General features: G+C 36.6%; 2 protein-coding genes across 2 annotated transcripts in view; one reads left to right on the forward strand and one right to left on the reverse strand.

Annotated features, from left to right (window-relative positions):
• Window positions 1–6,048: 6,048 nt before the first annotated feature.
• Window positions 6,049–11,555, reverse strand: cartl (cocaine- and amphetamine-regulated transcript-like). The gene is made up of 4 exons (XM_055023551.1): window positions 11,488–11,555; window positions 9,091–9,382; window positions 7,390–7,467; window positions 6,049–6,366 (listed from the first exon to the last, which is right to left on the reverse strand). The coding sequence occupies exons 1-4, from the start codon at window positions 11,508–11,510 to the stop codon at window positions 6,259–6,261; spliced, it is 501 nt and encodes a 166-aa protein (XP_054879526.1). The 5' UTR covers window positions 11,511–11,555; the 3' UTR covers window positions 6,049–6,258.
• The window catches only part of iqgap1 (IQ motif containing GTPase activating protein 1), a 48,771-nt gene continuing 33,319 nt past the window's right edge, over window positions 10,764–26,215 (forward strand). Inside the window, exons 1-2 of the mRNA XM_055023550.1 lie at window positions 10,764–11,021; window positions 13,080–13,182. Of these exons, the coding sequence (XP_054879525.1) occupies window positions 10,976–11,021; window positions 13,080–13,182 (149 nt within the window). The 5' untranslated portion in view covers window positions 10,764–10,975. The remainder of the gene's footprint in view (window positions 11,022–13,079; window positions 13,183–26,215) is intronic.

Below are 26,215 nucleotides of genomic sequence, written 5' to 3' on the forward strand. Positions count from 1 at the left end.
GAGTTTTTTGTGAAATCAGGATTGTGTGGAGTAATCAGAAGCAGTCAGTATCTTACATACGACACATATGGAGGTCGCTGTGGGTTCAGTTGAAGAACACATAACTCTGATGTCACACCTCTGCAAACTTTGTAATTGACAGCCATCTTGGTTGGAAGTAGGTATGGAGTTGGTGTGACAACAACACAAGACTGCACATGTATGTGAAAATAAACCTTAGAGAAGATGGTAACAAGCCACAAGCTCAGAACTAGCTCTCGCCTTGTTCCTATCTAACCGATAAACAACAAAAGTACATTACAACTACTCTGAGTGCCCTCCTCTGTGTAATGCTGAGATAAATATCAGTGACATTTACTGCAGTACTTATGACTGAACTAGCAAAGTTAGCTTAGCTAATGTAATTTTTGTCTTCTAGCTTAGACGGACATGAAACCTACGTTTTTGTGACTACATGTACTTACTTTGCTAGTCATCATGTGTTTTTCTTTCTCTTTATTTAAGAGTGTCCACATTTCGTTTTTGTTAGTCTGAAGCCTTGGATCTGCCTCTGCGTTTTACTGCATTTACCTACCAAGATGGCGCGGATCACTTCCTGTTCAGGTGTGACCACGCCATCTTATAATACTCAGCCAGAAGTTTAGATACTTTAAATTTTAAAATGTTCAAAGGTACACAGACATGGATGCTTAAAGCTGCAGCATGTAACTTTCATAATATATATTTTTTTACATATTTGTTGAAGCTGTCACCATGTCGTGACTAGAAACAGATAATCTGTGAAAAAAATTGGTCTTCTCTGATTTCTTCCATTTCTAACTAGAAATAACCAATCAGAGCCAGACAGCCGGTCTTAGCGCTGTGAATCAGGTGCATGTATGCGCCGCTTCCCTTCCCAGCTTGCACTCTGTTGTGTTACAGCTTCTTCCTGATAAAATCTAACACGAACGATAATGCTAGTTAGCATAGCAACCGAGGACAGCAGATAAATGGTCATTTAGCAGCGCGGTCATGAGGATTATTGGCATCACGAAGACCCTCCTCCTCACTCTGATTGGTTGTTTTGTTCAGGAGCGATTGGAGGAAATCGATCTTTTCACAGATTATCTATCTTATATTAAACTGTCACAACATGGTGAGAATTTTAACAAATATGTTAATTTGTTTTTTTTTAGCCAATAACACTGCTTTATGGTGATTCTTGTATTATAAATTTGTTTGTGATCTTCATGTTTTCTAATGTTTTTTGAAAAGTAAGAACCCTCAGATAAAATGGTAATTACAAAATAAAAATAAATGAACTGAAATGCACAGAGGAAGAACTGCTGGTCCAGGATTCATGTTACAGCAACTCTTTGCTTTTAGCTTCTTAAAATGTTCTGCTTGTTTTTAAAACCTCCTGAACAGGTCCAACCTTTTCAAATGTAAGCTCAAAAAATGAAAACTTTGAGCTTGACAACTTTGAGCTTGACATCATATTACAACAGATTAGCTGTCATGTTACACAAACACCATGTTTCACATCACTGCACATCTCATGATGAAGAAAGAAAATGCAGTGCATGGCTGATGCTGCAACAGCTCTACGGGAACGACTGGATGGTAAATGACGCCCCTGGGAGAAGTGCAAATTGGGTCTGCAGTTTCCTATCAGGTAAAAATGTATGAAATGTGTTTTGAACTATCTCTGCAAACAAGACTTGTGTTTCTGTTCTTACGTTTTCTTCAAAACCAAACCCTGGAAAAGAGCCAAGTAGCAACACAAAGTCCATATTGACTTTGGAAATGATGAAGCAGGAATTGTACAGCCAACAATCTTGAAATCTTTCATGTGAGAAATCAGTCGTTCAATGTGCACAATGTGTGTCTTGCTATTTTGTCACTTAGTGCAAAATCAGGCTGAGACAAAAGGTTGTGTTTCAGGACAGACCAGGGTGTTATCATTATTATTATTATTATTATTATTATTATTATTATTATTATTATTATTATTATTATTATTATTATTATTATTATTATTATTATTATTATCATTATTATTATTGTTGTTATTGTTATTATTATTATTATTGTTGTTGTTGTTGTTATCATTAGTAGCAGAAGCTGCGCGCGCAGCAGCGAGTTTATCTCCGGTTTGTGTCCAGACTGAGGAGCAGCAGCTGTTTCCACATGGAGAAGATGATGACTCAGCGTTTCCTCCATGATGAAAGGAGGATTTCTCCTACGCTGGAGGGAAACTCACAGATTCTCCACAGCAAAATACGCAGATAAATATATTTAAAAAATAAATAAATAAGAGACCTGGTTATATTTGAGCAGATTCAGGTTCTGCTTTTTTAATCGTCAAACTCTAATCTGAGTTCAGGAAACTCGTAAAAACATGCTGACTCAGGAAAAGTGGGGAAACTTTGTGAGCACAGAAGCCGAGGATGAAGCCGATTTGCTTTGGGCTTCATCCTCCTAAATGTGCGTCTGGCGGTTGTTTCTGCTGCTGCTGATGAACAACCGAGTTTTCCTTCACCGGAGCAGAGAAGGTCGAGGAGAAGCTGCAATATTTCCTCAGCGAGGAAATGTCAGGCGACTCAGAGCCACTCATCCTTTATTTGATACTCTTCAATTATTCACATCATTATTGAGCCACTGCACTAGAAACATACCAGCATGATAGAGCTCATCCTTAAGAATAATTAACTAACAGATTTATGCATAAATGCACTGCAAAACAAAACATTCTGGTTGTTTAGCTGCTTCATTCATTTGAGGAAACCGATTACAAAGAGATTCCTGAGATTAAAAGCTGGAAAAATTACAAATTTTTAAAATTAATCTAAAAAATTAGAGAAAAAACATGGAAATGTTTGAGTTTCAAAACATTTTTTAGAATAGAAATAAACTGAAATTTGGAGATCAATCTCAGATTTTAATCATTTTTTATCTGAGTTTGAAAGTTAAGTCTAGATAAATGTTTAAAAAATGTAGAAATTAGTTTCTTATTTTTGACTTTGCAAAAGATTGTTTACATTTTTGTTTTTTCCAACTCATACATTTCCAAGTATTTTTTCTAAAAGCTTTCTGAGAGTAGACTCAACATGTTTTTGTTTTCCTAGAAAACTTTTGACTTTTGAACCAATTTTTAAATTTTTACATTTTGGAAATTTCAAATCTTCACAAATTTTTGACTTTTTAAGTAACTTAAAAATTCTTTAGAACATTTTTCACATTTCAAACTCATATTTCCAATTATTCTCTAAAATTTCTGAAATAAATGTAAAATTTTCCAGCAAAAGTTTGACTTTTCAAACTCTCTCCAAGGTCTTTGGGATATTTAAGAGATTAATCTCAGAAAAATCTCAAACTTTCTGAGATGAATCTCAATCTTTGGGCTTTTTGGCAGAAATGTTGTCTTTTCTACCTGCAGACAGTGGCTCTAACGGCCCCGTCAGTTATGGGGCCGATATGCAACCGCAGCAAAATGCTGAGTCTGTAAAAGTCGTTCATTCAACTCCATCTTTCAAACCAACACATAAAACCAGAATAAGATTCTTCCTGTTCAACAAGCATCCAAACCCAATTACAGGCGCTGAATAATTAATCCAGATGGCGGCTGATGTAATGAGGACATTCGTCATCCGCTGCCGGACCTGAGGAAAGTATTTCTGCTCGACACTCAAAGTGGAGTTGTGTCCCAACTGGGTCCCAGTTCCTCCCAGTTCCTCTCTGACTGAAGCGTCACCTGCGTCCAGGTGAGTCCAAACACAAGCTGCAGTCCTGAAGGCGCCCGCCGTTATGCAGCCGCTGCTTTGACATTAGAAACATGTCGATAAAAAAGAGGAAACGCGTCGGTCACTTCCTGTACCCTTTCAGAGAGGTTGCCAGGGTAACTGCGCCTTTGTTCAGGGTCTGCAAAGGGAAAGGTCTCATTTTGCTGCTCGCATTTCTGCATTTTCCTGCATGAAGAACTGCGACCACAAGCCGAGGTCTGACTGACTCGGACCGGAGCAGAGCAAACCCACTGACCCGTCTCTGGATCACTGGGTTTTATTGGCTTTTTATCATTATTGCTGTTTTCTGCAGATGCAGTTATAAAAACCTGGAATCCGTTGCACTTTTATGCAAAATAAGTCAGATTTATCATTAAGCCGATTTTAAACAAACAGAATGAACCTTTGCTGAGAGATGCTTTAAATTAACACTGATGATTTATTTAATCTTTTTCCTTAAAACAGCTGATTATATGACAGACAGATAGATAGATAGATAGATAGATAGATAGATAGATAGATAGATAGATAGATAGATAGATAGATAGATAGATAGATAGATAGATAGATAGATAGATAGATAGATAGATAGATAGATAGATAATAGATAGATAGATAGATAGATAGATAGATAGATAGATAGATAGATAGATAGATAGATATAGATAGATAGATAGATAGATAGATATAGATAGATAGATAGAATAGATAGATAGATAGATAGATAGAGATAGATAGATAGATAGATAGATAGATAGATAGATAGATAGATAGATAGATATAGATAGATAGATAGATAGATAGATAGATAGATAGATAGATAGATAGATAGATAGATAGATAGATAGATAGATAGATAGATAGATAGATAGATAGATAGATAGATAGAATAGTTTTCATCAACATGAAGAAGTTATTGATTTAAAAAAGCCCCTCCTTGCTGAAAAGTTATAGACAGAAAAAGAAATGAATAAGAAAAAAATAATTCAAAGTTTTGCATTTTTACGTCAAAGAGACATTAAAGTTTGTGTCTAATGTTTCTGGATCCCATCTCAACCAGTGACGTCAGCCTTAATGGGTGAACTGGTGTTTTAAACTGGGCCTTCATCAGTGGAGTCACCATCCTCTGCACGTTTCTACTGAAGACCAGCCAAACGTTTCTTAAAGAAACAGCGCCATCTTCTGGTCGGAATGGGTAGCTGGCGCCTTAAGTAAAAAGGAAAACGTTCTCCTTTTTTGCCCATCCATCTGGTTTGATCTGAAGATGAAAGTTTAAAAGCTTTGAGTTATATTTAAATTGATGGACTCACAGCATCCTTAATGAAAACACAGAGGCTCATTTTGCGTTTCGCCCGGAGACGAGCGTGATGGATTCGTTTCATAAGCTCCGAGTCGCTCATGAGACAAACGTATTTTACTTATTTAAAGCTAAGTGTCAAAGCCACGCAACACGAGATGTTCCGGGAGATTAAAACCCATTAAAAAGCAAAATAAATCTGTGCAAAAACACTTCAAACTTGGCTTATAAAACAGGCCTGCAGAGCAAAAGCCGCTGCAGAACTTCTCTTTTAATCCGTCTTGGAAACAAAAGTTTTCAGAGTGAGATGAGTTTTACTAAAAAAAAAAATGGAACTACTGAGTTTGCTAATTGCTGCTGGCTAGTCTGAAGGAGCTGAGCGGGACAGCGTTCAACCAGGCATTTTGCACAGCTCGATCCTTGCTATGGAGAATCATGCATAAAAACATCAAGGCAACACTCCAGGTCTGTTATTGATGACATCATTTTATGATGTAAAACTCAAAAAGCTTCATTTGACATCAAACTGTCCCTTTATCCTTTAGCTGTGGGGTGAGTTCACAGCAGCACTTTTAGCTCTTTTTATGAGAATTGTGTTTATTGGAAAGAGTTGAACACACGGGTATGTGACATCATGCAAAGTGTGTGAAAATTTAGACTTTCATCCGTCGAAATGTCATTGAAGGTATCTTAAATTGTTATTTTTATTACTATGTAAATAAATTGAAATATCTTAGATTATTATTCAGGGTTTTCAATATAATTCCTCAAACTGACTGAACTGATTTTACGTCAAATCGGCTTGCCGTAGGTTCAGTTGTGATTAGATGAGGTCAAAAAATATTCCAGATGTTCTTTCCAGCTGAATTTCATGACAAAAACACAATTTTTTGTTGAATGATCTTTAAATTATTTCTCTGGACACCATTTTCTGGAGTTCAAAACCTGAAAAAGAAGTTTGCTGTTAGAAATGAAAGAAAGGGAAGCTGCTGGTGTGCATGTTGTGGGTTTATTGGACGGGAAGCATCTGCATGCTTCAGGCCGCTGTCAGGAGAGAGAACACATGCTAGTCCTCCAGCGGCAGCAGCAACGCACAGAGGAAGACGAATGACGGCGGATGTGGACGGTAATTGGCCGACTGGGCTGGAAGCTGAAGGATGTTCAGCCCTGCAGGAAGTCAGGAGAAACAAATGCTCCTCCTCAGATGCATTTCAGCAGGTAGGAGTTGCAGTTGCTGCCTCTTCCGCAGTCGCAGAGCTTCCCGATGCGAGGGCCAAACTTGACGGCACAGCGGCCCCCCGTCCCGCACTGAGGGGGACAGACAGGCGGGGACACATCCAAATTCAGTCAGAACTACATGATTCAGGCTGCAGCATCTATATCCAGTGTTTTGTTCTAGAAAGTTTCTGAGATTATTCTCATCATTTCTGAGCTTTTTTTAAAGGGGATTTTCATATTTGCTTGTTTCTTCTAGAAAATTTCTGTCGTTTCATTTGTTGTGAGGCAAATAATCTGTCAAAGACAAATCGATTTCCTCCACCTCCTTCCTGAATTACTATTACAGTCTGTAAAATGCATCGCTCCTGGTCAAAAGCAACCAATCAACACTAAGAGGTGGGTCTTAGCGCTGTCAATCACCCTACTGTACCCTGCTCAATGTACTAACTTACCGTCGCAGGGAAACTGTTTATCCGCCATCATCAGTGGCTATGCTAATTAGCCTTAGCATACGTAGCAGGCTATGTTATGATGAACTAGCTGAAGCATAAGAATGATTGACAGCGCTAAGACCCGCCTCCTTGCTCTGATTGGTTGTCAATAACAGTGCTGTATTTCTACAGCCAGTATTCAGAATTTCAACAATTATGCAAAAAACATTATTTTATAAAAGTTACATATTGCGGCTTTAATGACGTCTTTTATCATTTCTGTCTATTTTTTCAACCTTTGTTTAAACGTTGAAATGTTTTTTCTCTGAATAAATTGAAAGCATAAATCAGAAGAGGGATTATCAGCTAAACATTTTTCATCAGAATAATTAGATCCTGCTCATTAGCTCAAACTGAGCCTGTAGTTCCAACGCTGATTGATTTTCTGAGAGGCTTTCATGGCCTGAAATCAGGCTTGAATCTTTATTTGAGCTGTAATTACAGAGGACTGTTATCTTTTAATTAGTGGCAGCAGGTATGCTTTTCAACCGGCTTTTAACCAACAACGAGCAGAAAGACGTTTGCAGCACAGACTGACGACTCAGCAGACGTTATAAATGAGCAAATGGAAAGTTTAAAATCAGCTGCACTGCATCAGTTTAATGCAGGAAGCGTCGCTCACCAGCGGGATCATCCCTCGTTTCTCTGCGGACGAAACCCGGCTGTGGATCCGACCCAGCAGAACCTCCAGAGCTTCCACCTGCAAAACCAGCAACACAAACAGAAACACGACAACATGGCTCAGAGAAATTTATTTCCCTGAAGAGCAGAAAAAAAATGTAAAGACGATGTTATGGATTTGTTGTAAATTGAAACATTTTCCTCATTAACTCATTTGCCACTGACGTTCATTACTCTGCAAACGTTTTGTTGCAATATTTATATATTTCTCTGCATTTCTTGTATTTTACAGGAATATGTTACATTTCATGTTAAAAAGTTACATATTGTGGATAAATATCCCTTTTGTTTCTCTTCTTGTTTTCTTTAGACAAATTATTCATTATTATTCATCTCTTTTTTTGCTTTAGTTTGGAAGTTTATTGATTTATTGAATCGATATTTACAAATTAAATCTTTCTCCACAGTGTGATGACTTGATGTCTTTTCACTGCAGTGATTACTGAAGAGTTATTAGTTGAATCAGTTTCTTAATGGATCACATAATTGGGATGTGAGCTAATTATACTTTATTATTTTTTATTCAGATTGTGAAGTAAATATTTGTCATCCCATCTGTAATGCGCCTTTGGTCATTTTGCTGTTTTCATCCTGACAGTTTTTATTAAAAACAAGAAACTTGATGCAGACAGAGAAACCAGAGCAAATGAAATGATAAAACTATCAATTAAGATCAGTTTGAAAGATAAAGTTTACTTGTAAAGAATTAAAATATATTCATGCAAAATGTGGATTTTAAGACAAAACAACTTTAAGACAAGAAATCAACAACTCTGAAAATCAGATCACAAATAAACAATACTAATAATAATTTAACAAATTTCATGACATATAGACTTATCAGACTGCAAAACAGAACATTTTACCAAGTATTTATTTTATAGCTTTTAGTGCAAATATCACTTGAAATAACACAAAACTCTCTAAAAATTAACTTTTCATCAGAAATAGTAGCTCATTTTAAATTAATAACTGAAAAATACCAATTCAACTGGGAGATTATTTACTTTATATCAAGACATTTTATAAAGAACATAATCTGCCAGAGGATCCATTACTTTTTCATCAATATTAAATGTAATTATTGATGTAAAACAAGCTACCATGTCTTACTGAAAACTTACTTGTAAGTTAATTTTGTCTTGTTTCAAGTGAACTAAGAAGTTTGCACCAGAAACTAGACCAAAAATACTTGGTAAGATTTTGTGTTTTTGCAGTGTAAATAAATATTTGTGACGTTTATTTTCCTGTTGCTTTGCCACCATGCAGCTAAAATTCAACCTGAGAGGAGCGGAGCAGCGTTTCTGAAAAATAAGACAATGAATAAAAATCCAGCAATGTTTGCACTTCACACATTTTGCTTTATTTGAAAAACAGCTGAATTATTACAGCCACTGCAAAATCACAAAATCTCACCAGGTATCTTTGGTCCAGTATCTCAGTAAATAATCAATAAAACAAGACGAACTCACAAGTTATGATTCAGGAAGATATAAAATCTTGTTTTAAGTAAACAAATCCTTTAAAAAGTGGCAGATTATTTCACTTAGAGCGTCCAAAAATACTTTGTTCCAAGTGAGATAATCTGCCAGAGGAACGATGCTTTTATTATTTAATATTTGGTGTTTTTGGAGTCACTGACCAGGTCTGGGTCCAGTTTCTCATCCTGGAGGTCGTCTGGGGAGACGTCCGGTGGCGCCTGGCCGTGACACCGGAACCACAGCAGGCTGAGGAGCAGCAGCGCCTGGAGCAGCCCGGAGCTCTCCATGGTGCTGGAGGAGGACGAGGAGGAGGATGAAGAGGAGGAGGAAGGCTGCAGATCAGATGGAGGAGCGGAGGGACCCGGCCGTTTCCACAGCAGAACCTCTCTCTCTTGTTTTATGCAGAACGGTGAAGCTCCGCCTGGGAGAGGCCAAAGGAAAGAGACTCCAACACTGCAAAAACACAAAATACTGCCAAGTAACTTTGGTTCAGATTCTCCTGCAAAAATGTTACTTAACTCAGAAGTAACTTTTCAGCGAGATATGAGTGCTTGTTTAAGTTAATAATTCTTTAATATTGATGGAAAAGTTCTTGTTTCACTGGCAGATAATTTCACTTTTAAAATGAGAAAAATGTTTTGTTTCAAGTGAAATAATCTGCCAGCTTAGGAGAAATTGACTTCATAATTTAACATCTTGAAATTAGGCCTCTGTCTCTTTAAGAAGCTCTTGCTCTTTCTGAAACTCCGCCTTCGGAAGTCAACATGGCTCCTCCATTAACCCTTTAACAACGTTTTTACCAGCGTTGCTCTGAGCAGCAGCTCCACCAGGTGTTTGCTAATTGCTGCTGGCTAGTCTGAAGGAGCTGAGTGTGGGAGGAGCTGTGCGTCGAAGGCGGAGCTAAGTCCAACTAGATGCTTGGCACAACTGAAGTATTTAAGTTTTTAAAATGCAGCAACTGTGCAAGATGTGTTTATATTTTGCATCAGCGCTTATTTATAGATTTCTTTTCTACAAATGTCAAACTACACTGCAAAATGTTTTCCAATATAGCTGCTGCTAAGACAATACTCACACTGGTGGCAAACGCTGTTCCAAGAGAGTAAAGCTATTATCTGTCAGGTTTCGGTAACTCCCCCTTCACTCATGAATCATCAAGTTATAATCTCAAAAATGATATTTTAATCCTGGCAATTCTCACTGAGCTAAAATAAAAATAAATTTGGTTTAATTTATCTTCAATTACTGAGAAAAAGAAAATATGTGTCTTTTTATCTGGTGTATGTAAATTTCAGATTTTAACTATTAAATATTTTTTGTAATTTTTGTATAATGAGGTATGACACATTGATATTTGTATTTTACCCTGAATGAGAGAAAATCCTACTATAGATTTAAATCTATTTAACTTATTATTTATTTAGTATGTAAAAATAAATTAATACGTAATTAAATATACAAAGAATATTGAATTAGTTAATATTTCTTGTATATTTAAATGTATATTTACAAACACAAATAGAGTGTAAATCTAAATAAATATAATTTGCATTGGTTAAACTGTAATGCATTATTATATTACTGGATTTAATTTATTAACGGGATGGACTTATTTTTACTGAAAGCAGAGTTACTTCACATTTATGTCCTGTTGTTGGACTTTCACTAAAAACAAAACAAAATGTTTTATGTTGGTCAAATGTAACTTCAGGACGTTTTGTGGCGCAGTTCGCGTGATGAGCAGCAGGGGGCGCTGCTCCCTCAGCCGCTGCGCGCCGTTGTGTTTCCTGAAACGCAAACTTCAGGATTAAGAACACACCCTGCTGCAGTGACATCAGTGAGGTTAGAAGAAGCAGAAAAAAAACAGAGTCTCCGTTCAAACTGCAGAAGAGGAAACCAGAGGCCCGACGGGTCCTGAACGGGGTTCTGTCGGAATTTGGCGCAGCGCAGAGTCTGGGAAGAGCGGATCAATTCGTGCGCAAAGTTTGAAATCTTCTTGAGAGGCTTGTGAGCCGAGGAGCGCGAAGAGTTTCTCTGAACGGGAGGATGTCAACTTCAGACGACGTAGACGGGCAGCGGCCGAGATATGGCTGTAAGTTTCTGACTCTTTGCGCTTCTTTTCTAATGATTCTGCGCAGTTTTCAGACTCTTGTGGCGCAGAGCGGAGCCGCTTGGCGCTGCAGCTCGTTCCCTCCTCATGCAAACTCTGAGCAGATCCCCTAAAAGTGTCTCCAGCCCTCCAGTTGGGCTTTTACCTCTGACAGCGTGTTCGCCGCTTTCTCACCACTTCCGCGTTTCCTCCGCGGCAGCGCGCAGGGAGGAGGCCCGTTTCTCACTCTGCACAACTTTTACTTTACAAGTTTTTCATTTTTATGGATTAACTTAATACTGACATGAATCAGGATCAGTTTCCCAGTGACCACCGCGCGCAGGCCACCAGCTGGCGACGTTTGGACAAAATGAATGAACTGATCCTCATTTCTGCCGGTTCCACTAATAAAACATCGATATTCCCACATTTATCGATTACAACTTCATAACACACGTTGGAAGCCAACCTTTGTTTCGCTTTTGGTGACATTTTGAAGTAATTTCAGCTCCTTTTTCAGCTCCAGTTAGTTGCTACTCCTCTCTCCTTCATCCCACTTTGAACATGTGTGGTGAAACATTTTTGGCTTCCAGCCCAAAAATATTTTCCTTCACTTTAATTTGGGTTTTAAAAGCTGCAGTGTCACTGGCACACTGTAAAATCACAAAACCTCATCAAGTTTTTAGTGTAAACATGTTCAAAACGAACTTATTGGAGTTTGTTCCTTAATATCCTCAGAAAGTAAATAGTAAGTAGATTTTGCATCAATATTAAGGAATTACTCACTTAAATGAAACTTATATAAGTTACTTTAAGTTAGTTTGGTCTTATTTAAAGTGTACTTCGATATTAGCTTTAGAAACTAGACCAAAATACTTTATAAAATGTAGTTTTTACAGTGTGATAACTGAAAATGTAGCTAAATTTAAACAGTTTTAGTTAGGAATATAGTTTATGGTTTCTGATGCTTTTTTGGGGGTTGAATCTGATGTTTTCTTGCAATTAGGTAACTGAATTGTATTAAATCTGCTAAAAGTAGAGATGAACTGTTAATTGTTTCAGGAATCAGTTCTGCACTGCAAAAACTAAATCTTACCAATGACCTTTAGTCAAGAATCCACTGCAAATATCTTAGATCACTTTTAAATAAGACAAAACAAACTTACAAGTAAAAAATAAGAGCTTGTTTTAACTAAAGGATTCTTTAATATTGATGTTAAAAGTACAAGTTACTTGTAACTTTGGTTAAAATGCATTTTCATAATGAAATAATCTTCCAGTGGAACTAAAACCTTTTCACCAAAATAAAGAATTTTTTTAACTTAAAGCAAGTTCCCTGTCAGTTAGTTTTGTGTTATTTAAATGTTCTGAAATGTCTGCAGTAAAATTCCTGGTAAGGTTTTGTGTTTTTGCAGTGCATGAGGAGCCCTGACGTGTGTTGACTGGTAGATGACTAATTGATGAGGTCGGTTTCTTGTGCAAGATGTTCGGACGAACCTCCTTCCTGGACGCTCTGTTATTGTTCTGTTTAAATTAAATAACCATGAACTGACTGGAGATTCACTCCACAGACCAGAACTGGACTCATTTCTCTGATTTCTCCTGATATTGTGAGGAATCGACTTTTATTCTTGGTCACTGAATGCAGAAAAACTAAAAACTATAAATATTTTGGGTTAAAATGTAACTTTGATGCATCGTTTTTCTGGCTTTAAAGAAGGCTGGGATGATAACCTTGACTAAAAACATTGTGTTCCCACAATATTATCACAAAAAAGACAAAAATGAAAAACAGCATTTCTGCAGCGAAGTCGACTTTTCAGTAAAAGTCTCTGGATAAACTTGGTTTGACCTTTTGTTAAAACTTGGTTGTGTTTTTCTGATACAAATGACGTTGATGACAATTTTTACCCTGATTACAAAGTTTCCGTCTGCGGGGAAAAGTTATATCATTTTTGAATTGCAGTCAGGGGCCCCACAAAATGAGTCCGGGGTCCACAAAAGGCCCGCGGGCCTCACATTGGACCCCTGCATGTTTCACACGCTGTGCTCTGTGTGCAGCCGTCCTGGATGGCGTGGAGCGGCTCACGGCGGAGGAGATGGACGAGCAGCGGCAGCAGAACATGGCCTACGAGTATCTGTGTCACCTGGAGGAAGCCAAAAGGTGAGAGGCTGCTGGTCCAGAACCAGAACCGGAACCGGTGTGTTTCATTTCCCACCAGCCTTTCTGTGACTTCTGCAGCCATGAAGGCGTAAAGCCACATGAGACGACTCTGGTTTGCACCAAAACATGGAGAGAATTTAGTTTCTCTGACAGAATGATAGAAACTGAATTGGTGCTGAATGACGGCAGGATGTTGGTTTTGGGTTTTCTGGTCTCCATCGGTTCATCGGAGTTGATGGAGATTTCAGACACGGATCGTTTATCCATTATTGTGATAAATTTGTTACTATAATGACAGTTTTGATTTATTGTCACAGAATTTAAAAATATGATTAAAGCAGTTTAGTGGTAAAGTCACATTCTCGTTATAAATGTGAACGTTGCTGATGTTGGACATTTATTGTATCATTTATTATTCATCATGATAAATTTCATTTGATAAGAATTTTGATTTATTGTCACAAAAATATCAAATTAATTGTTTAAAGGCCCCAAAACGCCGAATGGATGATTTTACAATTTGTTTCCATCATTTGTTCAATTAATAACCAATAGATTTGAAAATATAATTAAATGCATTTAAGATTTGCAGTTTAATGATCTTCATGCGATTGGTGCACTAAAAAGACATTTTGCAAATGGTTATTTTGCTGATTGAATTGCGATTGATGGATATTTAAAAACCCTCCAAACTGTCCAAATTATTAACTTCACTATTTTTTCCCACCGTTTCTTCAATGAAAGTATCAATAAATGTGAAAATCCGACTAAATGCATTTAAGTTTCCCATGTTAGTGATGTGAATCAAAAGTCTTTATGGGACTGGTGTCTTAAAGAAGCAAATGGGAATGTCTTTCCAGAGCAGTATTTGTGTTTGTGGGGCTGTATTTACTGTGACACACAGTCACAACCACAAAAGATCGAGAGAAAACTTTACATCCATCTCAGATTTTTTTTTTTTTACTTTCATGCTGGATTTGATGCAAACTGGAAATCTGTGCAGTTCAGATCAATGCCTCTGATCAGGTGCTTGGTGTGAAATTCTTGATCTATATCTGTAAAAATCAAACGTTGGTTTCAGATTTGAAATGTGGAGGAAGCTGCAGCGAAAGAGAACGAGCGTCACGACTAAAACCTGCATCTCACCGTTTCTTCTGTGCAGCTCAGTGAAGTAAAAACTTTTGCAGTTGTGCAAAAATGAAAACTTTTTTGAAAACAATCTAACAGGATAGAATCTAACAGGATAGAATAAATTTTCTTGCTGACATATTTAATCTATCCAGATTTTTTTTCTTAAGAGGGAATTCAGGGTGTTCAAAGAGAAACAAAGCTGTGAGTAAAGTATAAAAGCTCTGAATCAGTGGCTGATTAAGGTGGAGTCATACTTTGGTTTTTATCCCCAGGCAGGAAGTTCTCAAATATTTACGTCACCAGGTTTTGGACTTAAACTGCAAAAAATCTTAGTAAAGTTGAAATGAGACAAAATTAGTTGAAAAGTAACTTTTCAGCAAGATGCAGGAGCTTGTTAGATTAATTTCTTAATATTGATGAAAAATAATAATTTCACTTATAATCAGGGTGTCTAAAGTGCGGCGCAGGGCCGTTTAGGTTCCTCTCAAGGCGTCCAAACTCAAAAATAAATATCTGAAATGAATATATGAGATATAAAAACAGATTCTCATTTATTAGCAACGACTCTGTATTAATTTGGAGCAACTAGAACCACAAACACCAACCGACTTTTACCCAAACGCAAAATTCAGAAAATAATCAGCCCCACAGGTTAGAAACCAAATGCAATTCTGCAAAACCTTTTTATGTTTTGGTCAAAAATCTGACTTTAATTAATTATTGAGCAGATAAACTGAAAAAGTTAGATTTGAAATGCATTTTGAATCGAAGTGCTTTAAACGAAACCATTTCGGGCGTCGATTTTGTGTTTCTGTGTTTTTGCAGTGCACTCACGTCTGTTGCTGCTGGTTAATGTCTAAGTTTTGACGCGATTAAGTTCTGACATTAATGGACTCAATCCAGAGCTGACGGTTTGATTCTTCCTGTGGGAAATCAAAGTTTCTTCTCTTTCACTGCGTTTGAATCAGGAGCTTAAACAAACTCTGTTCTGTTTTAATCACATTCGATTTAGTGTTTCAGAAAACCTTTCATTGTGTTGCATGAAAAGTCTCTTTCAGGGATGTTTGATCCTCCCTCTGTTGTGTTTCTGAATTCAGAGTTTATTGTATTGACACAAATAAATGAAAACACAGTAAATATCAAACCTTTAATGTAGAAAAATGGAACCGATGATTCTTTTTCAAATCAATATTAAGGAATTATTGACCTGAAACAAACTCCTAAATCTTGATGGAAAGTTATTGTTAGTTTTGTGTTAGTTCAAGTTCATTAAGATATTTGCACTAAAATTAGACCAAAGATAGTTGGTCAGATGTAGTTTTTGCAGTGCATTCGATTGCAAGCCCAGTTTCTTCTTTTTTTCCTGAATATTTTCTCACATTTCTCCCTGAGAAGTAAATGTTACGGTTCAGCAGATACCTTAAGATGTTCATATTTCATGTATTTAAAACCAGCCTGATGCTGAACGGGTCCAGCAGTGAGTGATGAAGTAGGCGCGGCCGGTTCTGTGTCTGCGTGCCGGCGGCTCCGGCGGCAGACGCAGTCGACAAAATATCGGCAGGTTCAAAAGAGGAAGGATCACACGAGACAGGAAGTGACTCAGCCCTCGCTGATTTATTCCCCCCCCCCCCGACACACACACTGTCGCCACAGGAACCCGAGGTTGCCGTGGCGACAGGTTCCGGTGCAAGCCGAAGGCTGGCGTTGCGAAGCGTGTTGAAGAAGAAAAATGGCGGATCCGTCGCCTGCTGGCCTGTTATCGTCCATCTGCGACGTTCAGGAAATCCCTGGATGATTCGGTTCATCCGGTTTCCCTCCGGCTGAAGCCGAGTCGTTTTCCTGCTCCTGGAAAACCCTGCAGGAACTCTGAGGGAAATTATCATCACTCCATCTTCATGCTTTGTGTAAATTGGGCCATTTCCTGACCAAAGTAGGAATAGAAAGAAAAAAAAATCACATTTCACACAGCATTGTGATTTCTGAGATTTGTTTCTGTGCTCCATTTGCTGCTGCAGGCGCTAGAAATGTCTCAACTTTAGGATTAAGACATAAACCTCCACAGCTGCTCACTTTTTTTTTTCTTTAAAAATTTGTGAGAAATTGTTGTGATGGCGTTTTCTGTCGATGAAAATGTGGAAGTGCACAACAGGAAGGAATTACGTCTGTTACGTCTGCACTTCAGTTTTCATTGAACAAACCCATATGAGGCTCTGCACTGCAAAAACACTAAATATTACCAAGTAAACTACAAACATTTTCAGTGCAGTTTGCAGTGAAAACATCTTAGTTTAGTTTTAACTCAAGCGTTCCAAGATATTTGCACTAGAAATCAGACAAAATACTTTTTTGTGTGTTTTTGCAGGGCATCACAGCAGGTAAACCCCAACAGACACAATCAATGCTCCTGAGAAACATTTCCACTTGTTCTTCTCCAGAACTGTGATTTGTATCACAGATTTGCACATGGTCACTTTATTTTTAAATTTATTGATGCTTCTACTGAACTCATTGTGCAGAAAATGTTAAAATATGAATCCTGGCAGTAAGAAAAGCTTCAATAGTTGGAATTTCTAACAATAAATCAAAATGTATCACCATAAATGATAAACGATGGTTAATTCCCACTCGTAATGTTGCAGTATGATTAAAGTGGGCAGATCTAGGCTTTTCTTTTTTAAGTATTTTTGTTTGTATAGGATTAAGAACTTTTCACATACTGAAGAAAGCTTCCTGTGTTGGACAGGAAGTGGCTCTTTGTTGCTCTGCAGCTTAAATGAAACAGGAAAGTTGGGACCTGGTTGCCTCTGGCCTTCGTCACCTCTGATCGTTTTCAGCACAGAGGTTTTTCATGGGCCTCATGCAGTTTATGCCACAAGCAGCAACATTTTGTGTCATAGTGTGATGTGGTAAAAAAGTCTTTGAATATTTTTTGATACCTGCACTGCAAAAACACAAAGTCCTTCCAAGTGTCTTTGCTCCAGTTTCTACTGTAAATATCTTAGCACACCTGAAATAAGACAGTGTCCACTTCCACGTAACTTTTAAGCAACATGTAGGGCAATATTTTCTTAATATTGATGAAAAATGTCTAGTTATAATTGAAATCTGCCAACTTTGTAGAGTTATTGACTTAAACAAGCTCCTATTAATAGCTGAGTAATTACTTGTAATAAGATACAAAGGTGTTGGTGCTTGTTTAAGTCACTAATTTGTTAATATCAGTTAAATGTACCAGTTCTGCTGGCAGATTATTTCCAATTAGTACTTTTTCATCAACACTGAGGAATAATTGTCCTGTTTCTTCCTGTGAAATTACTTTCAAGTTATTTTGCCTTATTTCAGTTGTACTAAGTTATTTACATTAGAAATGAGACCAAAATACTTGGTAATATTTAGTTTTTTGCAGTTTGATACCTGAGGCAGTTGGGAAATATTCCCTTTTTTGCTATTTTCAAACCGTTTCTGATGAGAGGAATACAAAATGTTCATGTTCTGCTGTGGCTTGCTGGATAAATTGCAGGTTTTGTGTTTTTTATTCAGCGTGTTTTCGTCGGGAGTCCCTCTGACTGTTTTCCGTCAGGTAGAGTTTCAGGTGAACTCTGCCTGACGGTGATGTGCGTGGAACGATGGGAATGCATGAGACGGGCGTGAGCCGCGCCTGCAGGAATGCCCTGCGGCTCGTTCAGACGGCGGTCGGAGTGTCGTCACGGATCGTGTCGCTCGCCGCGGCTCACCGATGCAAACCGTGTTATCGTTCTTATTTCCATATTACCTTCCTGCGAACAGAAACGGAGTGAAGCTGGAGTCACTTTGAGCGGCCATTATCACAACTTTATTCAAATGATCTCTGATAGTTTCATGTCTGTTGACTTTTCAAATGAGAAATAAAAAGTGAGCGCAGCTGGGGTCCATTAGGCAGTTAAAGGAAAGGTGCTGAATTTCATGGATCCAGATTTAACTCATTTAAAATCTAAAAGGTTTATATTAATGACTAAACAAGTCAGCTCTTGTTTTTATAGTCATATTAATTAATATTTGGGTTCCTGAAACTGTTTTGCTCTTTTTCTTGTAGGAATAAGATAAAACTAACTTAAAAGTAACTTTTAAACAAGATATAAAACAATAACAATAAAAAAGTTCCAATTCTATTGGCAGATTTTTACTTATAACTCAAAATTTTTATCTCAAAATTAATAAATTATTGTCTTTTTTTCTTGCTGAAGTGTCTCCTTTTTCTTATTTCAAGTGTACAAAGACATTCGCATTAGAAATTAGATGCAAAATTTTGTGTTTTGACATTTCGGATAACAGAAAATATTCAAAAAAATATTTCTGCTTTAGTTTTGGTGCAAATATTTTACACTTGAAATGGGACAAAACTGAATTATAAGTAACTTTTCAGCAGGAAACATTAGCTTATTATAAGTCACTAATTTCTTAAAATTGGTGGAAAACTAAAAGTTTCTCTGGCAGATTAAAAATATTGGAAAAATGACTTTTTATAGGTGAAATAATCTGCCAGAGGAACTTGTAGTTCTTCATCAATATTAAGGAATTAAAACAAGTTCATATGTTTGAAAAGTTACTTCTAAGATAGTTTTGTCTTATTTCAAGTGTAATAAAATGTTTTCAATAGAAATAGATCAAAAATACTTGGTAGGATTTTGTATATATTGCAGTGTGGTACCTGCGGCAGCCATATTGGATTTTGGGATTGGTTTTGGGAAGTCTTCAGATTTTTGAATGATCATTAAAAAATGTAAAATCTGAGTACAGATCCCTCATTAGTGATGATCTGCATCACTTCTACTTGGATAAATGGATACAAAATTTCCTTAAGTCAAATATTTTAGTCATTTTTTTTTAGTGTAAAACACTATTGGCATAAAGCAAGTTTCTCCAGACAGTCTGTATTAAATCTGTACTTTTTTCTGTATTGTAACCTTCCTCAAATATTGATGCTGTGAGCAAGAAAATTAGTCAAACTTCCTTTTGCATGTAATTCTGATAATTTTATGGTTTTTAACTGAGGCTGTTAATACAGAAATCCAAAATCCTACGTATTCTTCCAAGCAATTTCATAATTGTCATAACTGCACAAGAGTGAAACTCTTTTGACACGACTTTAGCAGTAAGACGTCTGAACTTCGTACAGTTTTAGATTTTAATCAGTCCAAAATGAAAGCAAAGGTTTTCTCACTACTGAAACCTGCCAGTTGTTTTGGATGCCTTTCCTGCTGAAAATCTAAATATAAATGTTCTTTACTATTGCTTTCATTTTTTTCTCACACGCTCAGTCATCCTGGGAATGCAGTTGTGCAGGTTTTCAGAAATCTCGTGTTTATCGATCCGAGGATGATGCCAGCAGCCGTCCCTCCACCAAAGCAACCTCTAGTTGCATTTACATGATTTCCTCGTGCGTCCAGCTGTTTTTAAGGCTGTAATTGGAACAACTGATGATCAAAAGTCAAATTTGGGCTAAAAAACAAGAAAATGTGAAGATATAAAGGCAAACAGAGGTTGTGGGGTTTTTATGGAGATATGTAAGATATCTCTTCTGGTTGTAGTTGATCCGCTTCTGCATTTACAGAAGATTAGATCATCAATGTTTATTATTTTTTGTTATCTCATCTCTAACAAAACAACTCGGCTTGCAGCAGCTTTGGAGCAGCTAAGCGTAGAAAACATGCAACTTCTTCAATTGAAATATATGAAATAAGTTGGTTGGAAACTCAAAAATCTGTTTTTTTCCTGGAGCAGTGAACGCATCATGTGGATGGTAAACATGTTTTATATTTTATTCTTTTGAGATTTCAGCCATTCTTTTCTTGAACATGTTGGATGTGACAATGTTGGCAGCTTTTCCAGTATCTCTGTATCCTATTGAACACTTGGGCTCAAACTGCGGCCCGCGGGCCGTTTGCAGCCCCTGGACTGATTTGGTGCGGCCCTGGAATGACACAAACTGAGTTTTCCTTCAGTTGAGACAAAACTATTATCCAGGAATTAACATTTTCTATTCAGGGGGAAAAAATTCTCACTTTTTAATAGTTTTACTGCTGTTTGTAGTTTCAGTTTGAGCCGTTTTGCCTCATTTTATTGGCCTTTTTAAACCCTTTTAAAGAACAATCTGACATGAAAATAAAAGTTTTTTTACTTATACCAAGAGTACATGATGTATGTTTGTAAATCAATTGATCATATGATAAATTAAAACAAACTCAATAATTTGCATTATCATGAGTCTGGTGCTTTTGTCTCAACACTTTTAAGTATAATTTTGTTTACAGAGATTCATAATTCACTTTATATATTATTTTTGAAGCTCCAGTGTCAAATGTTTATTGATCTTTGCCAGTGTGTTATTATTATTATGCCTTTATCATTATGTTACTTGAAAACAGCGTCAAAACAACGATAATATTCATCGCAATAACTTCCAGACAATTTATATGTTATCATTATATGCCTATGAATATCAGAACAAAGATTAAAAGTTAAATTATCTAAATTTATGAGATGTATCTCATAGTATATAATAAATTATAAGATCTGCCTGAAATGCAACACAAAGACTTTTGTTTGCTGCACTTATATGAAGCAATTTAAAGTCATAATTAATTCAGAAAATCAAATGTTGTTTGATTTTTCTATATTTAGCAGCTTAATTTATTAAACTATTTGACTCACATTTTGTGAATTGATGCGAGTGTTTCTGATGTCATTTCCTGTTGCATCTGTGCTTATTGTTGTAAACTGTGTGGAACTGAATTGAACTATATTTACTCTCCTGTCATGAACTTTCCACACAGGCGACTTTGACCTTAAGCTTTTATTCTGACGGGTCGTTACTTCTTTTAGCTTTATTGTTCCAGAGCAGAGAGTTTATTAAAGTGACGATGACGACATTAAATACTGAAGGTTTATTCTTCCTCACTGTAAACCAACCATCCAGAAGCAGCAGGGGTGTACTTACTTTTCATTGTTTTTTTGGATTTATTTATTAATAAATTTCACAGTGAGGAATCTGTTTGGTATTTCATGAAGATCAGACAATGTTTATATTTTTTTAACTGTAAAAAATTATAAACAGGTTTATATATTGAAGTAAAGCAGTAAAAATAAAGAAATAAAAAGTGTTAATTTCCAGCTTGATATTTATTTTTTATTGTGTCAAAGACAGAAAAATGTTATCAAATATCAATATCAGCTGAGAACTGCAGCATAAATATCAGAAATATTTTGTTACAAAAACAAGTTTTTCTTTTCTATGTCTACAACAGGAAGGTTTTATTTCTAATGTTCTTATCCTAAAGTTTTGCCTTTGTGTAAGAAGATGCCAATTGTCTAATTAGATGCTGAAATATTAAGTTTGTTAATAATTTTGTCTCTGCATCACGATGACAACAGGCAGTAAATGTCATAAATGTCCTGATGGTGTGAAAACATCAGCAGGCGTCACTGATGCAGCTGGAGTTTAATCTGACTAAATCTTTTTTTAAAAATTTATTTTTTTACCATCTGGAGGAAGAAATAATAATAACAAATGTTACTGGACGATGAAATGTCCAGAAGTTATTGCGATAAAACGATAATATTGCTGTTTTGAAACAGTTTTTGAGTAATATTACGCAAGAACACATTCTCAAAAATTTCTATTAACAATAGAAACTAAATCTGGAAAAAAATTTAAAACAAATTTGCCTTATAGTTTCAGAAAACTTCTGATATTTAAATGTTTTTTGAGATTAGAAGGAAGATTTCTTGTAATATTTTCCTGTCATATAATAAACAGAATGATTGAAATAAGAATCACTTTTATAAATTTTTTGTCTTCAATTTTTAAGATGTTTTCTTCTGGTAAAATCGCATCTTAATTCTCTTCTTTATAGTAATTTTCTGTCCTATAACTAACAGAGGCATGACTGAAATAATTTGAAATGTCTCTTTTAGAAAAAAAATTAACTTATAATGAATGTGGTTTTAAAAATCTTGGTTTTATTTGTGAGGCAGGTCGCCCAATCCTATAAAAATCAGTTTTCTTCACTTTGATCAAATCTGTCTGTATTCTTCTGGAAAAACTTCCTGCATAAACAGATGATTCATCTCTGGCCACAAAATGTTTAATCTTTAATCCATCTTGCGTGTTGAAGTGTTTATTATGACTCTTCCTCTCTGAAAACACAGATAAGAGGATTTGAAGTGAATCTGCCTCCAAATTGAGGCTTTTATTCTAGAAACGTTGTGAGTTTTTCTGTTTGCTGCCTGACCAGCTCGGTTCTTCCTGCAGCTCCGGCTGTTTGCCTGTAATTTCCTGTTTTTGAAAAAGTCTCAAACCCTCCTGCGTGTTGCTGCCGCTGCGGGGGAGATTATGTAAGCCGACATTGTGTTGGTGCCATGGGGAACAATGGCTCAAGACTGATGTGTCGAAAACCTTCAGAGGGCGATAACATCTGACCTCTGACCCCGTTCACTCAGAAAACTAAGCAAAAGTCTTCAAACTTTTTAATAATCATCGTTTTTCCCTCTCTATTCATTTCCCTGAAGAAATTATTGCAATAAATAATATTATGGTTGTTTTCAGAACATTTTTAAGTAGCATAAAGCAAAAACACATTCACTAAAATCAATAATACTGGAACCAGAAGACATTTTAAATATACTAAATAAATAAACAGCTAAATAAAATCAATTATGAAGTCTCTCTGAACAAAACTATCCTTCAAAAAAGGCTAAAGAAGCACCAGACTGCAAACTTTTATCATCCAGTTTTAGGTAAAAAAAGAGAAAAATAAATTATGCAAATGATCTGGTCATGTGATTGATTTATTGCTAACTGGTAAAACTGTACTGAACCTTTTTAATGAAAAAAATGTAAAGAACCTCAAAGACTCAAGATGAGAAGAAAGATTTGCACATTTAAATTGAAAATAAAAACAGACTGTTTTCTGAGCAGATGTTCATTATTCTGATGTAACTTTATGTTTCCTTTGCTAATCTCTTTTAATCTGGATTATCTGTTTTCAAACAGAACTTGGAACATCTAAGGTTTCAGGTCCAGATTTTTGCAGATTCCATCAGTTTTTTTGTCATAAATTTTCCACATACCAGATTGTTTGTTCTCTAGTGCAGCTCAAGTTTGGTCAGTCCAAGTGATCACACAGTTAATGCTTCTCAAAAATAGAAAATATCACTTTAATTTATCACTGAACTGGAATCTCCGACCCGATAATGGCTTTAGCAGATAAAAAAAAACAGGTTTGATTGTTTTTGAGGTGCTTCTGCTGCCCCCAGACACACAGGCACCCCGGGCAAAGAGCCGTATCCAAACCTGGAACTGTTGAAATCTAAAACATGAAGTAAAATATTCTTAATCTGGTTTCACCCGGTGGTTTCAATCCAGTTTATAAGAACTTTTTTCAGCTTGAAAAAAGTTCTTATAAAATCAGTCAACCATCTGAAGTTGTTTCAGTTTATTGATTTGCTACAAGAGTTCAAACAACGCAAAAAAAAAAAAAAGATTTGTTGAAATGTTTAAAACTTCTTCGTGTTTGTCTGAGTTAACCGTGACCTTTGTGCCCCTGCTGCTCTGCCTCATAAACGAGCTCGTCCACGGTTAAACGCTGCCCTCAGTGGCTTTGGTGTAATCCCTTGTAAAGGTTGCTTCCAGGGAAACGGGGACGCCTCTGGGAAAACAGGTCTGAGTCAGCCGGGCTGGCGGCGAGCGGGACGGAGAGAGGGAAGGACAAAAGGAAACGAAAGGAGAGGGATCAGGACACGTCCCTCCCGCCTCTTACCTGGATCTCACCTGGCCGCCGGTGAAACATGAAACTATTCACCTTTCAGAGCCGCAACAGTCCGTCTCTGTTTGGACCTTTCACCTCTCCAGGTTTCTAGCTACTCTTAAAATGTGAAGGTTAAAAATGTTGTTTTCAAGTGAATCCTTTATGTAACTTTGACAAAAATATTTTTCCCACTTTCATTGAAGCTGCCTTCCTTTTATGAGACAAAAATGCATCAATTCTGGTCAAAAACAGCCAATCAGAGCCAGGAGGAGGGTCTTAGAGCTGCCAATCATCCTTGTGTATGAGGAAATCCATGAAAACTTAAAAGCCCATTTTTATATTAAGAAAAATAAAATATATGTTTATAGTATTGCTTTTCTAGCTGTCATGGTAACTCAAAGCGGAAACAAGAAATCCGCATTTCGCTCATGCTGATGTGACGTCAGCGCCCTACATGCAAAGAGCCCACTTTGTTTGACCCATAATTTAAAATTCTTCCATAAAGAGTGAGATTTTTATAGAGAAATAAAATCCTAATTTTTTTTTCATCAATGAGACAAATTATTTGTTTTTTATTAACAATGTTTCTGTTTTCTTTGATTACATTTTGCACAAAACTGCAATGACTGCATTAATATGGGCTAAAAGGTGCAGGCGTGCAACAGTTTTTCAGAATAAAAGCCTCTTGCCCAATCTAAGCAGAAGCTGACGTTAATCTTCATTTTGAATCGTCAGGATGTTTGTTTGGGGAACAAACTGAATGCGAAGCTAAAAATTATTTAGAGTTTTGAGCGTTTCTCTGTTAATGGAGGCCATTAAATATAGCTGGAAAATGTCTGAGCTTCCAGTCTGGGAATGTGTGAGGCTGTGCAGAGAACATGTCTTGGTTTTTCCAGTTCGCCCATCAGGGTTAGGACTTTAAACCGAGAGGCTGCAGCGAGACCAGCTGCTGCTGGAGGCTCAGCGAACAGAATAAGGTCAGATTCCAGTCTTCCAGTAAAGCATGTAATGGACAACTTGGCTCTCATTCTTTCACTTTTCTCCCCCTGTTTCATTCAGGCTTTGGTAAAGTCAGTCGGTTTAATCTGGGCTGAAATTAAAGGTAGAAGGAAGTGAATAAAGCAGGAGAAGTATGTCTGAGCTGTAATTAGCCTTTCCAGTGATCGCATTTCCTCCTTTCTTTATTCGACATGCAGTAAAGATGTATCTGTTTGTCCAGAGTTATTGTGTGTTTTCCTTTGTGATGCGTGTGTTCAGATTTGCATGTAAATCGGAGGAGTTTCCCAGGTTAGAGCTTGCGCTGCTTTGCATTTGTTTAGATGAAACGCTTTGAGGCAGTTATTTGGCAAACTGTTGAAAAAGTCCCATAATGTACATATATTAAGGTAAAGTCTTCTCTGCACCTAAAACTGTTTGTTTTTATTGTCAATGCATGAGAAAATGTTGGTCTTAACTCAAATCATCCTCAAAGTATCTTCAGAGACTGATGCAGTAGCAGTCAGTCTTGCAGCAAATCTGAAGAGGCCTCTGACTGAAGATTGTTGCTATAAGGCTCTCATGTCTGTCATGTTAACAGCTCAATATTTCATAGTGAACATACCCAGGATATCAAACACTGCTAATCCACCTCATTTGCTTTTGCTTCTCCATGTTAACGACGCAGTGTTGTGTACAGATAAAGTCCGTTTTTATATAAAACTGCTCCTTTAAATCTCTCATAATTCAGTGTGAGATTTAGTTTACATTGAATTATTTAAACTAAATTGGCTATAAACCTTTGAAAAATGCAAAATGATCAGTTTTTACTTTCAGGTTAGTTGGAGTTTGTTCTTCTAAGATTATTTTATCTGCCCCATGACTGACTTTTAGACATAGCTTCCTGTTATTTTGACATTTTTATATCTATTGTCAACATTTTAGCAAAGTATTATATTAACTTATTTTGGTAAATGTGCTACAAATAAATCTCCATCCTGTGAGAAACATTGTGCAGAAACATCAGTATTGAATATTACCTTGAATGTTCTTTTGGTTTCCTGGTTTTTACTGGAAGCAGGAGTTTCTGATAAACGTCTAAATGCGCAACACAAACTTAAATTATGCGAATAAGCAAAAGT

Source organism: Poeciliopsis prolifica, unplaced genomic scaffold (genome assembly GCF_027474105.1).
Source record: "Poeciliopsis prolifica strain line A6 unplaced genomic scaffold, Auburn_PproV2 SCAFFOLD103, whole genome shotgun sequence".
Lineage (NCBI taxonomy): Eukaryota > Metazoa > Chordata > Actinopteri > Cyprinodontiformes > Poeciliidae > Poeciliopsis > Poeciliopsis prolifica.